This window comes from Grammomys surdaster, unplaced genomic scaffold (genome assembly GCF_004785775.1).
Source record: "Grammomys surdaster isolate TR1022 unplaced genomic scaffold, NIH_TR_1.0 371, whole genome shotgun sequence".
NCBI classification, from domain to species: domain Eukaryota; kingdom Metazoa; phylum Chordata; class Mammalia; order Rodentia; family Muridae; genus Grammomys; species Grammomys surdaster.
In genome coordinates, this window is record NW_021604790.1 from 6,076,405 (window position 1) to 6,091,968 (window position 15,564).

Genomic DNA, 15,564 nt, shown 5'->3' on the forward strand with positions numbered 1-15,564 from the left:
CGTTTCTTACAGGCCAGCACTCAGGAGGGAGAGAGATCTCTTTGAATTTGAAGGCAGTCAAGACTATACAGTGAGACCCTATTTCAAACAAACAAGAAAACTAAACCACAACAAAAACCCCAGGTATCCAAAGACACCAGTCAGAAACTGAATAAAAGAATCTAGTCACTTCAGCCACATATTCTGCAATTTTTGTGACTAATTCATTGTAAGTTGAATTTCTAAAACAATCTCTATAAAAAATTATGAGTGTGTGTGAGCACATGTGCCATGGTCCATGTACAGAGAGGTCAGAGGGTAACTCTGTGGAATTGGTTCTCTTTCTGCCTTTATATGGGCTCCAGACATTGAACTCAGAGAAAGCTAATGTTTTATGCACTGAGCCATCTCATCAGCCACGGTGTTTAAAGCATTTTATTCCCATTAGTGATGGGAAAAATAAGAGACTACTAACAGAACTTATTTTTTTGTTCCATTAGTTTATACTGTAATAATTTTTGTTTGTTATACTTGAAACTAAGACTGGGACTATACTGTTGTATTATTATCATTATCTTTGGGTTTTAGAGATGGTCTTGTTCAAGGGCCCATCTGCCCTTGAATTTCCTTATGTAGTCCAAGTGGGACTCATAAACTCTTGCTGCTTCTGTCTCAACCTCTCAACTGCTAGGATTACAAACAGGTGTGTGACAACATGCCCAGACACTACTACTGTTTCTACAGAGAGAACTTTTTCTTTGCCCAGAACTAAGATCATCATTTCCAAAAGGCCTTACTTTGAAAAGGGCCAAACAGGAATGTCTGCACCTGTTAAACCTCACAGCACAAGCCTCAGAGTCAATGGGTTCTGTGACAGGGCACTAGTATTTTTGCTCTGATATTTTTTTTCTTAGTTATATTAAGTCTCACAATTTCTTCTACGGAAACATGAGTCAGCTCTATGGATCAACTAGAACTTTTGTATCACTTTTATATTTGCCTTCACCTATTGTTTTATTTTTAAAGTGTGGGGGGGAGAAAGAAAGAGAGAGAGAAAGAGAGAGAGAGAGAGAGAGAGAGAGAGAGAGAGACAGAGAGAGACAGAGAAAGACAGAGACAGAGACAGAGAGACAGAGAGAGAGACAGAGAGAGAAACTAGAGCCCAAACCCTGCTAACACTTTGCACACTGACCTGTGTTCCTGGCCATTTACTCTTCAGTTTGACACAGGGTCTCACTAAGTTACCAGAGCTGGCCCTGAACTTGGAATACTGCTGTTTCAGCCTCCCAAGTATTCAGAATTACAGTTTTTTACCACCAGGTCTGCCTTAGGGACTTTGGAAAATTTTAATTTAATAGTATGTGTTTCAGCTGGACAAATACTAGTAAGAAGTATACAGGCCTTTAACTATTGCACTTGCTTTCTAACAATCAAGACAGGCTAAGGACAACTGCTTGATTCATTTGCAGATTTCTGGGAAACATGAGATTAAAGAGGAAGCCTCATGAATCTAAGAACATAGTTTACAACAGCTCTTCAAACTGCTAAGGTCTATACACTGATGCAGTCAGCAGGACAACAGTGGCAGTGGCCCTGCAATGATGGCTAAGGGCCATACTGTACTTACCTCCAAACAGTTCCAAATCTCTTAAGCCCTCAACAATGAACTTTTCCGAGACCCACCGCTAAAGAGGAAAACCCCAAAGAGAATTAGTATGTCTTCTCAGCCACAACACAGTACCTATCAGCCTTTAGAGACAAACAAGACAACTACCCCACAAAAACTTAAAATAGGACTATTTCATGGAAAAGTAAGGATCTTGAAATTGGCTACAAACAGTAGATTCATTCCTTCCTCGAGTTTAACCTTACACAAAATGACAATTGGTTCATAAATGTGATTGAGGGGAAATGTGTGGAACCAGCCCTAATAATGAATATTGTTTTCTCTCCTAGACAGAAAATATCTTTGGTTCCATCTTGTTTATTCCATAGATAGTCCTTACAAGTTCTGGATCATCATTGCCCATTTCTAGAATTCAACATGTAGAAAACATGAATAAAAGAATTCTTCACGAGCCTCTGCTAGTTTATAAAATGAGACCTTGCATATCCCATACTTTTTTTTTTATTTTTTAAATTTGATAAAGCTCTCTTCTTCTGTTTGGTTTTTACCTTTCTGAGACAGGATCTCACTCTCTAGCCCAGCCTGCTTTAAACCTCTTAATCCTCCCTCCTCAGTTTCCCAAGTTCCGGGTTTTTTTGTTTTTGTTTTGGAGTTTTTATTTCTTTGTTTTTAAAAATGAGTTTCCTCCCGACATGTTCACACATGCAGATTGTGTACTTGAACACATTTTTCTCAAAGAGAACTCCTTCCGATTTCCTGTCAGCAGGTCATCCTCTCGCTCTGTCACTCCGTATGGGCACAGAGGCTGCTGGGGCTGCATAGTTACAAGGGCTTCTAACCCGAGACTTAACTTCTATCAGGTTCACAGGACTAAACTAGCACAATCATTGTGCACCTCGCCAGCCCATTTCAGACTAGGGTTAGGTTTCCATTATACTAATCCGGGGTCTGGTTTCACCTTAATCAGGACAGGTTAAAATAGGAATGTGGCTCATGTTTAAAAGCAATGGAATCCAGGTTCTGTTTCACTTCATGACTGGTGTTAAAGTTTGGCATGACGGCATTCTTTCCACTGAGCAGAGCTCAGGCTAAGGAGTGAGTTACCTTTTCCTCTTAACACTGAAGTTTATTCCTTACAGTGTACCTGTTTTTAGACATGTATACACAAGAAAGGGAAGACTAAAGAACATTCTGTTTTTGTTTGTTTGGTTGGTTTTCGAGACAGGATTTCTCTGTGTAGCCCTGGCTGTCCTGGAACTCACTCTGTAGATCAGGCTGGCCTCGAACTCAGAAATCCGCCTGCCTCTGCCTCCCAAGTGCTGGGATTAAAGGCGTGGGCCACCACCGCCCGGCAATGTAAAAATTTCTATGTACTATACTACAAAGGATAATTTGTGTTTTAATATTTGAGAGTGGTAAATTCCTCTCTCATAAATGAGAAATCTTTAAATACAATTTTAAGAATCCTTAAATATTAAGTAACTAAAATAATAAAAAATCTTTATTAAATATGATTAAAATCTTTAAATCATTTTAAAATTAAGTACTTGACAAAAGAAATAACAACATACTTTAAGAAGATTTTAATTATTTATTTATTTTGTTGAGGGAAGGGATGCAGATGTGGAGGTCGGAGGACAAGTGTGATTCATTTCTCTCCTTTCACTATAGGGGTCCCCAGGGATAGAACTCTGGTCGCTAGGCCTGATAGCAAGCCTTTGTACCTGCTGAGCCAGCTCAGTGGCCCTTAAGTATTCAAGTCACTGGCTTATAAAGAAGCTAAACCCAGTATTTGTCCTTAAGGTCAATCAAATTTAATTTTTTTTCCCTAAAGTTCTTACAGGAGAGAGTAGGAACCAAGTTCCTCACTACTGTATACAGCTGAGTTTTCCAAGGTTTGGGAAATCACAGTGATCAGCACATCTGAGTACTAAGTCTTCTCCTGGGAAACCACCTTCATGATCATGGCATCTCCCCTGTTGAGTGAATATAAGGTCTTGTTCTATGTGTGTGCACGTGTGTGTATGGTGCATATGTGGGGTCAGAGGACATGGGAGTCGGGTCTCTCCTTCCACTGTGTGGATCCTAGGTACTGAGCTCAGGTTGTCAGGCTTAGCACCAAGCACCTGGATGGACCTGCTGGGCCAGCTCACTAGTCCCTGATAAAAATTAAGGTATAATACGTTCTTTGAGTTTATTTTAAAGACTCTTCATGATTATATTTAGAAATGTGTTCCAGTAACTAGTCTGACACTGATTTTAAAAACATAAATCCCTGAGAAACAGAAGCAAAGAGATCTTTATCAACTATGTAACTACACAGAAAAAGCCCAACCCACTTAACATGTGACCAATCGTTTCATAAAATAAGCCACCTTCCTGTTTCTTTTTCCACCAGACAATTCTGAGTGTCACATAAAACAAAACAACCCACTGTAATATCAACCCAAATACTTTTCAGAAAAGACAAATAGAAAGCCAGAAGACTGGGAACACTCACCCGAATTCGCTCTGGTTTACTTACAAGAAAAGACATGGGTTCCTACTGTGTAGACCTACTTCAACTTCAAAAACTTAAACCTAAAAGGAAAACAGAAACAGAGAAAGTTGGTTAAATTGCTTTTTATAGAAATATTTTTCCTCCAGAATCGGTCTCCTACAGGTAGAGGCTGCCTCAAACTCTCTACAAGGTAGAGGACTCCTGAAAGTCCTGTCTCCACACCCTGAGTGCTGGGATTACAGGCGTGCACCACACCTGGGTTATGTGGTGTTAGGGATGGAGCTGGGTGTTTTCTTTGATGCTAGGTAGGAACTCTGCTGAGCAACTGTCCCCAGGCTAGATAAAGCATTTGTTGAACAAAACATACTACTGGTCTACCATTCAAGGCACAATACCAGACATTCAACTTACTAACTAGTATTTGTTCAGAAGAGTGCTGAGTAACAATACACTTCGATATATTTGTGCCAAGTACATTGTGAAGCTGCCATTTCTGTAAGAAAAGAAGTATGGAGTCGGGCGTTAGTACATTCCTGTATTCTGAGGACTCAGCGGCTAAGGCAGAAGGCTGGAGAACTGCAGGCCAGTGTGGGCTCCACACTCGGCAGGACTGCTGAGAGAATGCAGGACAAGGTGGGGAAGAAGTGGGGAGCAGCAGAGGAATGGCAGGAAACTTCTTCCACTTGGAGAGAGGCAAGTAAAAGCCAGAGGTACCAGACTTAAAGTAAGCTTTTTTTGACAAGGGCGTCTGCCGACCCCAGTACAAGGCGGCAGCGGAAGCTACAGGTGCACAGTGTCTGAAGCATAAACATCTCTGGCTTTTCCCCTTTCTTTCTTGAGACCAGGTTTTGGGTATCCAGGGTGATCTCGCACTACAGCAGACGATGAGCTTGAACTTCTGATCCTCCTCTATCTGCCTATCTAAATGCTGGGACTGTGACACCACACCTACCCAATAATTTTCTCTTTAGTGAAATTTGAATATTGTAAATACAGGTGCGATCTTTAGTTTGAGTTAAAATGTTCAATAAACTGAAGTGGCTCTGCTCTCTCTCCTGAGAGGCATGCTAGGCAGGCACTCCACCTGTAAGCCAACAGAACTGCTATTTTTGAGACAAAGTCCTTTATGTAGGCTGGCTTCAAACAATGCTCTTGACTCAGACTCTAAGGGCTAGGATTACAGACATGCCAGCTGCACCTGTCTGAAAGTATGAAACTATTTACTGATAATGTAACTGTGTACTGAAAAGATTCTAAGGATTCTACAAAAGAAAAAAAAACATTTTTAAGATGGGTGTGGTGTCGCATACTTCTAATCCCAGGAGGATCGGGCGTTAAAGGTCAAATTTGCCTATCTGTGACTCTGAAGCTAGCCTCTGCTACATGACCTGTGTCAAAAAATAAACAAATAAATAAACAGGACAAAACAAAACAAAAATTTAGACCTAAATACTGCATAGCAGACTGGGTATCATGGCAAAGACCTGTAACCTTAGAACTAGGGAGACTGGGGCAGGAGGATCAAGAGTTCAGGGCCATTTTGGCTGCAGAAGAGATCCTGGATCAAGGGAAAACCAAAACCAAAACCAAAACCAATCTAAAAACACATAGACATTCATCTGAATATTGGGGGACTTTCCTTTTCTATTTCTTGTAGAGGGATTTTAATCCAGCAACATGGCTACTGTGGCCATGTGGAGTAGAGACAGACCCTTAGCACATTCCTTTAAACCCAAACAATGAAGGTAAAGTTAGTTTGTAAAAGGAAACACCTATGTTTGAAAGTGATGTCTAATTGAGTGGCAGACAAAGTGACAAATCAGAGAAAGATCTGACAGAATAGGATCTGCCTAGCTCTCAGGAGAACAGAGAGGAACAGAGGTGACTTAAAAGCAGCAGGGAGAGGTGGGGAGGGAGGAGACAGTTTTACTGGGACAGTTGTACAGAGACAAGCTGCAGAGAAAGAACAAGCTAAACACAGGTGAAGACAGAATGAGTCAGAGAATGAGAAGGCACCAGAAGATTAGAACAGATTGCCAAAGTTAGTATGAGCCCAAGCAAAGCAATTCAGTCAGAAGCTGAAAAAAGCTGGTTTGAATCTGTCAGGATGGACAGGCATTTTGAGCCAGAACAGTTGGGTTGACCAGCCAGCCACAGTTCAGAAAGAGCTAGAAAGGGTGAGCTTATTCAGCAGTAAGTCTCAGAGGCTGAAAACATTCTAGATTAGAGTACACGGAGGCTAGAAGCTTCCAGGACTAGGCCTAGGTTAGCAGAGGGAGGCAGTAAACCTTGGAGGCAACAATTACATCAGTTGAAGAAAAGATACTTTAACAATCTCTACTTTGTGTGACATTAAGGTCACTAGGCTGCTTCAAATATCCTTAAAATACAAAACTACAGTGGAAGGATAAAGCAGATGGATATGTCATTCAAAACATAAATCCATTTTTATCAACAACGTTTAATACCACAATATATTGGCAAAGCAACATTCATAGGTGACAGGTACCAAGATAGCCTTATAATTTACTGACTTGTGGTGCTAAAAATCCAGCAAGGGGCTTACACCAGACAAGCACTCTACCACTGAAGTACACCTACACACAGCTTCATTATTCACAAGCAGCAGTTACTTATTTTTAAAATTCTACTAGTACTGAGAGGACCGAAGTTCTCAGAAGTAAGAATGAGGCCTCAGTTTTAGCTAGTGTGACTAAATCCTGTACACTTTGCACAAACTGGAAATCTACTTTAGAGTAGCCCATATTTACAAGCATAGATTAGGAAGAGCTGAGCTATGGGACACTTGGCCAGCATGCCCAAGCCCCTAAATTTAATCCCCAGTATAGAAAAAAATATTTTTAGTTTTATTTCTCTTTACCTGAAAGAGTAGCTATGATGTCGAGGTTTATACATTAAACCTGGAAAAGGGTGTGGCACTTCTAACTTGTCTTAAAACCCCAGAGTATATGTTGGTGTCAGGCCTTGAAAGAGAACCAGGCAGCCTCCATCATCCTCAGGTGTGTATATCCTTTTAACAGGGCCCTGGTACCTGACACACACAAATGGTGTAAGATACATGGTACATTCCAGAAAGCAGAAAGTACAACCTTACGGTTATGGAAGTGGCATGCACACCAATAAACAGGACAGAGAAACCGACAAGGAATGAGCAACTTCTTATGGAATTCAGCAAAGGCGCAGCTGGGTGGTAGTGGGCCTGGACTATCAAAGATGACTTAAAGAAAACAGAAATGCCAACCCAAAGAGAGTAACTAGATAACAGATAATCTGCTCTGTCTTGTGCAAAGGTGTATCACCAACTTCCGTAGCAGTGCATGCCACATAGGAGCCGCTCAGTAACGCTCAATAACTGCTGACTGTGAAACATCAGCCCTTTGAACATTCTCTCTAAGTGCATGAGGCCCACGCATGCTAGCACATGGCTGTACTAGCAGGGAGTGGAAAGGCACGAGAGGCTTTGAACAGAAAGCTGACACACAACGGCGGTCTAAGCAGTGTCTTATATCTTGTGAAAATGCAGGCTGCAGTTCAGAAGATCTGGAGTGGGCTGGGAAATTCTAACCCACACCCTGGAAACAACAATACTGTTGCCATGTGGACTACGGTATTAACTAACATTTGAGAAATCTTGTTTGGAAGAACAGTCCAAGAAATGTCAATCTATGAAGGAATGAAGAAAGGGAGGGGTAAAAATAGCCCAGAGAAAAGCAAGCTGGTTAGAAAACCACTTTCCTGCAGTCTGTAGCAGTGGTAACACCAGGAAATGGAAGAATGGCTAAGAATGAATTATGAAGCAATTATAGCACCATTCCAAGCTATCCAATTCATTCTCTACCCTTTGGACAATCTGCTTTAAGACAGGGTCTCCTACACACAAAGTCACTATGTAGCTGACAGTGATCTTGAACCTGATTCTTCTGCTTCCATGTTCCTAGTAGCTAGGACTACAGGCCTGCACCACCAAGTGTGGCTGAGGACTATCTTTTACAAACTCTCCTAGGTATGTGGTTATGTAGTCCCTGACTGAAAACTGCAGACTTAATACCTTATCTGGGAACCTACTCTATAGCTGATGTGTGTTTGTGTTCTCGAATGTTCAGAAAACCATTACTATCCCCCTGAGCTAATGCCAGAAATGGGAAAGCTCGGAGGTAGAGGTGGCTTTAGTGGAAGGATAAATTAAAATATTTATCCATTTAGTGTATGTATATTGAGGGTGTGTAGGAAGGGTGCACATCAGGTGTCTTCCTCTATTGATCTCTGCCAAGTTCAAGTTTAACTAATACTGAGAGTTCAACTGATGTTGAGAAGGATTCTATCTCCCAAGAAGAGGGGATGGCAATTTGTGAGAAAGCAGTATTGATGTTTAAAAAGAGGTTAAAGATAGTTTATGGATTTAAAAGGCCAACAGCTAAGGCTGTAAAAGTGACAGAAATCCAAAGCTGAGGATGGAAGCTCATGCAAGGAATCTCAGCACTCAGGAGACAGACAGGAGGACCAGGAGTTCAACAGCGCACTTGGCTACAGTCTCTTTTGAGAAAAGAAAGGAGAAGGAAAGGCCTGAAGAGTCCGCCTCGATCTTGTCCCCAGTCTAATGCTGGCACTCAGTGATCACCTCAGGTAACCTATTACGCAGCTCCCACTAACCATCTGCATTCCCCACCTTAGCTTCCCCACCCCACCCCCCAACAGGATTTCTCTGTGTGGCCCTGGCTGTCCTGGAACTCACTCTACACCAGGCTGGCCTCGAACTCACAGAGATCTGCCTCTGCCTCCTGAGTGCTGGCATTAAAGGTGTGTGGCCTCATGCCAGGCTCCCACATTAACTCCTACACTTACCAATGTGTGTGTATGTATGTATGTATGTGTATATATACGTGGTTTTTTTTTGTGTGTGTGTATGTATGTGTACCTGTTTGTATGCTTGGTAAGGCTAAGGAATATTGAGTATTCTACCACTCTGGACACAGGCTGGCAGCCAGCAAGCTCTGGTGCTTCTCTTGTCACAGGCTCATGGCTTTTTACGTAAGTGCTGGAGGCTGTAGCATGTCTTATCCACAGAGCCACTTCTCCAGTCATCCAGCCACACTATTTATTGTGTCATTATCTCTCCCAGTACAACAGGTACTGACAGGAGAATTCACTTGTTCTGACTGATTTTTTTTTCTTCTATTTTTATCACTGGTCCTCCAAACTTTGTGTCTGAGGTCACAACTATAAACATGGCCAAACTCCTTCTAAGAAACCTAATTAAAGAGTGAAGAGAGTTGACCAGTTCGGTACTATAACTAATGGCTAAACTATTAAGTTCCTGTACTAAGGCAGAGGCAAGTTAGCAGTTTTCTTTTTGGTGGTGTTGGGAATAGAAAGTATGTCCTCACTAATGATAATCAAGCACTCAGGCACTGAGCCACGCCCACAGTCTCAAATTTGGTTTACCACCTCTCAAGGATCTGAGTCAGTCTCAGGTGTTGGGTATCTCTGGATAAGGTATCAACTAGTTCATGAAGACCCATCCAAATATTGGAACATGGTTCGATCTCAACGGGTATTTCAGTGAGACCGATTCCAACAGTCTGGGAGAAGGGGGTCAAGATGAAGTACCTTAAGATCTTAGCAGAAGACTGAGTTGAGAAGTTAGCTATTTCCTAAATTATGAACAATTTTATTTGGCCACTCCCCTTCTGTTGTGCTCACTCTCAGCCACCATACTCAGTCTCCAAAACTGCTGGGGACACTTAAGACGATTAGAAGCTCTTCGTTTTGACCAAAGCAGAGGATAGCCCCGATCTTGCTTCCATATGAGAACTCAATCCCATTTGGAAGCTCCAGAAAAGGTGGGGAGGCCATGCGGGAGCTAGCCTCTCCGGTCCGGCAACTCCGCTCAGCATCTCCCCAGCAAGGCCCAAGCCTAATTTTGCTCTTAGGCTATAACCTCAATGCGGGAACCCAGAACCCAGGTTAAATGAGGGCCAAAGGAGGGCGAGGGCGAGCCGGGATGGCATCTTGAGGCCCACCCCCAAGGAGGTAGACTCAGAGTCGGGCGAGAGGAACTGACCCTGGGAGCGCACCAGGCGGCCCCGCCACCCGGTACCTGGTCTAGGAGTCAGAGCGCAGTACCGACTCCGTCTCGGCTCCGCCTCCTCAGTTTTGTAGCCGCGCTGCCGCCAGGCCGGTTGCTGGGAGGGAGGTACGCAACGTGCCATGCGCAGTGGAGGGATCCAGGGAGACTGGCGGAGCCCCGCCCCCTCACGGAAGATGCTCCTCCTAACTCCGCCCCACGGAGGAAGTCCTGCCCCTCCCCTAAGGAGGAAGCCCTGCTTTGCCCCACCCAAGAAGGAAGCTCCGCCTCTCGCCTCCCGTAGAGGAAGTCCTGCCTTGCTGGGCTATCAGAAGATGCTCCGCCTTAACCCCACGCACGAAGGACTCTGCTCCGCCTTGCCTCACCCATCCCCCTCCAGTAGAGGGAGCTCCGCTTTTCCCCCAGAGAGAGCCTCTTCCCACTTTATCCCTTATCAGACATGATAGACCCACAGTCGCTGTATCAGGAACAGAGTTATTAACTAGTCTTTTCCCCTTTGCGGAGGTCGTTCCTTATCTAGGAGGAAGGCGGGTTTCCCCAAGTATGTGGAAGGGAAAGACCTACTAGCTTGTCATTGCGGCAGTCTAAAAAGCCCTAGAGCCTCTGTACCCCTCCTAACCCAGCAGAAAGAAAAGAGGCAAGGGCCAACTACAGCTATAGTCTTGGCTACCCGGAGTATTCCCACCCCTCATCCCACTCTGACGCTCCAAATCATTTCACCTGGTAGTACCCAATGGCACATGTCTGTCTTGGGTCTCTCTCTCAGGCAGAAGAACAAAGAGGAAACTTACTCTTTGTGCCCACAGTTCCTTCTCCATAAAGCACAGACAATAGCTCAACTAAATGAGAGCTATCTTTTTTTTGTTCCTGAGCCCTTCATAACTTTTTTGGTAGTGAGTTATTTTTGAGAGAGCATCACGTGTTGCCTGGACTGGCTTTGAACTCAAGAGATCAGCTTCCCTCTGTCTCTGCTGGGATTAAAAGCTTGGTGGTATATCCTCTACTTGTAGAAACCTGTGATGGGTTTGCCTTTAGGAAAGAAGACAGCTAGCAGGGGCCAAAGCGTACAGGACTAATAAAATGAGCACTGTGGTTGAGTCACTTCAGTTACTGTGGGGTGAGTGCCCAGTACATCTGTGTACATACTGTCAAATAATGAATACTTGGGGTTTTTTTCTAGTTCTGTCTCCTCACAGATTTATAGTGGTCTAATAACGTCCAAGAATTTTAAGTTTGGCCACATCCAAACAGGGACTTGATGAGAACACACACCACTCTCATCTGAGGATCTCACTGTTTTACAAACAGCTGTAGTCTTGTCCAGTGCTTTAACACCCCAAATTTCGATCTCGGTCTCAAAATATTTCAGCATAGAACTTCATGAATCCACAAAAAGCAAGGGAGTGGAGGGAAACACATTTCCTGCCAGTTCGCATGGTCTTTGGCATCCAGAATACTAGGGAAAGCAGAACCTGAAAAGGTTATCAAGCTTTTTTCTTTTTTTTTTGGATGTTGTGCATGCACTTTTATGTACTTGAATGTATGTGTACAAACCATGTGTGTCCAGAAGCAGGCAGAGGTCAAGAAGGTACCATATCCCCTGGAACTGGAGTGACAGAGTTGTGGGTGCTAGATCTTTCCAAGAGCAGCAAGTGCTTCTTATTGCTGACTCATCTCTCCAGCCCCAAACTTAGTTTTGAGCCAGGGTCTCATATCTAGTCCAGGCTAAGCAGGCTGGCCTTAAACTCAGTGAACTCCATCTCTTCTGGGATTACAGGTGTGAACCACTGCACCCAGCTATAACTGCCAAGGTAACCTCAAATTGAGTTTTTTCTTTCTCCTTTCTTTCCCTTCCCCTTCTGTGGACTGTACTAGACATTGAACCTAGGGCCTCACAGCATGCTGGACAAGTGCCTGAGTCCTAAAACCTCTTACAGACATTTTAATGGGATGTGTAAATGCTAGGTATTTTATCTATTCAAATACCTAGTGACCCAGCTACCACATTTTCTAACAGGATGTTACGATTTGAGAGTCAGTGTGGCTAAAAGATTTTACCAACCAGATGACTGCCCACAGTAACTGTTCAGGGAACCCCTTCACCCAGACTCTGCTGTGATGATTTCAGTGGGCAAATGCACAGGTTCTCATACACCAATCCTGCTAAGTCAGGATAAACTGTACATTGAAAGGTCAACATTCAGAGGTTACAGAGTGTGAGCCCTGGAAGGCACAAGCTTCTGATGCTTTTTAAATTGCAGTGTTATGGTGTTTAAAGATTTCCAGAGCTTTCTGGAACTGACTTCAAAAATTGGCAGCTTGTTTTTATGCCATGTAGAACAAATCAACTAGAATTACTCAATCTTCTGTCCTTAAGCACTTTACATTCTACTACCTAGCATGGAGCTTACAAATAGCCATTTTAGAAAGGAGTGGGAAGACAAAAGCAAAGAGCCTTGATAAAAGCACTGGAATAGGAGGGCTGGAGGTGCATCAGTGGAGTGCTCACCTAACAGCAGGAGGCCTTGGGTTCAAGTGTGTGTGGTTATAAATATGACGCAGAAAGCCAGAGCACTGTTGGCACAGGAAACCAGCTTCAGTTCTAGCTCTGCAAAGTGATAAGCTAAGGTACAGAAAAATCTACAGAAGAAAGCTATATAAATACATTTAAAATATGAAGGGAAGGAGGGGGGAAGAGTATTGTGAGAACAGACATGAGCAAAATAGTGTTATAGGTATGAACCTGTCACAGTGAGACCCATTATTCTGTATGCTAACTAGAAATACCTTTGAAGAATGGAAAAGTTTGAAAAGCACTGACAGGCGAGGCAGTACCACCTTGCTCCTCAGTAATTCCCAAGGAAAAGAGATTTTTTTTTCTTTTCAAGACAGGGTTTCTCTGTGTAGCCCTGGCTGTCCTGGAACTCACTCTGTAGACCAGGCTGGCCTCGAACTCTCGAACTCAGAAATCCACCTGCCTCTGCCTCCCAAGTGCTGGGATTAAAGGTGTGCGACCCGGCATAATTACACAATCCACTCTGTCCTCAGACACACCAGAAGGGGGCATCAGATCCCATTACAGATGGTTGTGAGCCACCATGTGGTTGCTGGGAATTGAACTCAGGACCTCTGGAAGAGCAGCCGGTGTTCTTAACTACTAAGCCATCTCTCCAGCTCGAAAAGGGATATTTTAAAAAGGCCAGGGTGAGTGAGGACCAGAAGCTGGAGGCCAGCCTGGAATATAAGAGACTCTGTCTCAAGAGGTAGGTAGGACAGTGAGTGGGCATGGTAGTGCATTCTAGCTGCCTGAAAGGCCAAGCCTAAGCCTATCTATGCCTTGGAAACTAACCTACGTGATGCTTAAGTAGTCCTCTTAGAAAACAAGTAGATATGCTGGTACCCATCCATCACCCCATCACTCGAGGCTGGGGCACGTGCACTGCCATGAATTACAGGCCAGTCTGGGTTAAAGATGAGAGAGACCTCACCTCAAAGCAAGCAGTAGGATCCACCACTGGGAAAAAGTCACACACACACACACACACACACATATATATGTGTGTGTGTGTGTGTGTGTGTGTGTGTGTGTGTAATAGAGTATAATAGAGTTTATTCAGGGGATGGGGAGGGGAGTTAGGAGAGTAGTAGAGGCAGAGAGAGGTAGAGAGAGAGAGACGTAGAGGCTGGCCATAAGCACATGGAGAGAGGGGGAAGGGAATGGGAAAAGGGGCAAGAAGACAGAGGATCAAGAGACCAGGAGAACAAGAGTAAGAGAAACAGCATTCTTTTATTCCTTAATTCAGAGGGTTAAGAAAGCTGTGAACTTATACAATCGTAACACTATCTTCATTTTAAGATTTTTTTTATGTTTAGATGATTGTATGTGCCTGCAGCTGGCTGCAGAGACCAGAAGAGGGGAACATATCCACTAGGGCTGTAGGTCTTCTGCAAGGGCAGTAAGTGTGCTTTTAATCCCCAGCCTCTCTCTAGCCCTGATATCTTCCTTTTGTAATAGAATCTTTTCTGACATACACTTGAAACTTACGAACTGGAGTTAAAGACCCGAGCCACATGCCCAGCGAGGCTTCCTTTTACTTTTGATTCAGTAGTTTGTAATGGAAGCCACCCCTATGGGTCTAACTCTTCCCTCTTACATCCTTGAACATCATTTACAGTAAGTGAGGCAGAAGAGAACCTGGGTTGATAAAGTACAGAATTTGACTTCTCACCAAATCCAACAGACCTGTTAACAATTTTCACACTCTCTACTTCCTACTGGATGACGGATGTGCCGCCACGTATCTTCCTTTTTCCAAGTCCCATATAAAAGAGTTCTAGATCTTATGCTTAACACAGTAAGGTTGCCGGGCAGTGGTGGCGTACGCCTTTAATCCCAGCACTTGGGAGGCAGAGACAGGTGGATTTCTGAGTTTGAGGCCAGCCTGGTCTACAGAGTGAGTTCCAGGACAGCCAAAGCTATACAGAGAAAACCTGTCTTGAACCCCCCTGCCAAAAAAAAAAAAAAACAAAAAAAACAAAAAAAACAAAAAAAACAAAAAAAAAAAAACCACACACACACAGTGAGGTTTCCTTGTACTAAGGAAACAGAATTATAATTCCTCTATTTCCACCACACCCTCCAGCTCCAGAAAAAAACAAAACACCCTTTTCAGTTCCCACATATAAAGTCAGAGGCTAAAAGAATTCATTCATCTCATTACACTAGACAGAGGAGAACAAGAGAATAAAGTAAAATGGCACCACTGGATAGTAGCCTTGCCTTCGTAAAGTGTAAGATTATAAAACAAGTCTGCACCCATAATCTTTTGGTTTTAAATTATCTGTGAGATAGAGAGATGGTTCAGCAGTTACGAGCACTGACTGCTCTTGCAGAGATCCTGGGTTCCATTCCTGGCACCCTGAGGTCAGCTCACAACCACCACTCCAGCCCCAGAAGTTTTAACATTCTTCTGGATTCCTTGGGCACTGTACATGCATAGTACATAGACATATATGCAAGCAAAACACACATACACATAAAAACTGTGAGGTAGGAAACTGTTTACTCCATTAGAAAAGAATAAACACCAGACTCAAGAGGTCAGTGACTTACCCAAACGAAAAGGCTTAGCAATTTTTTTCAAAATATTTATTTATCCACCTACTGTGTACATGTGTGCATATACCATGGCCCATATGTAGAGGTCAAATGACCACTTGTAGGAGTTGCATGCATTTTGAAGATCAAACTCAGGTTATCAAGGTCAGCAAGCACCTTTACCCACTGAGCCATCTCTCCAGTTCTAGCAATTGGTTTTGTTGACACTGTCCATGTTTATACTTCAAGGCTAA

The 15,564-nt window shown here is 43.3% G+C and overlaps 1 protein-coding gene and 1 pseudogene across 6 annotated transcripts in view; both read right to left on the minus strand.

The window, feature by feature from the left end:
• Strada (STE20 related adaptor alpha) overlaps positions 1-10,341 on the minus strand; it is a 29,654-nt gene extending 19,313 nt beyond the window's left edge. For 2 of the 6 annotated variants that reach the window (XM_028780400.1, XM_028780402.1), the window contains exons 1-3: positions 10,225-10,341; positions 4,107-4,186; positions 1,607-1,664 (exon numbers count right to left, since the gene is read on the minus strand). Coding sequence is in view for 4 of the 6 variants with exons in the window: in XM_028780402.1 (XP_028636235.1) it covers positions 1,607-1,664; positions 4,107-4,142 (94 nt within the window). In the remaining 2 variants the exon portion in view is untranslated. Of the gene's footprint in view, positions 1-1,606; positions 1,665-4,106; positions 4,187-10,188 lie in introns of all 6 variants that reach the window. The other 4 variants (XM_028780401.1, XM_028780398.1, XM_028780396.1 and 1 more) reach the window with 4 other exon arrangements.
• LOC114632205 lies at positions 3,446-3,597 on the minus strand (annotated as a pseudogene).
• Positions 10,342-15,564: the final 5,223 nt, after the last annotated feature.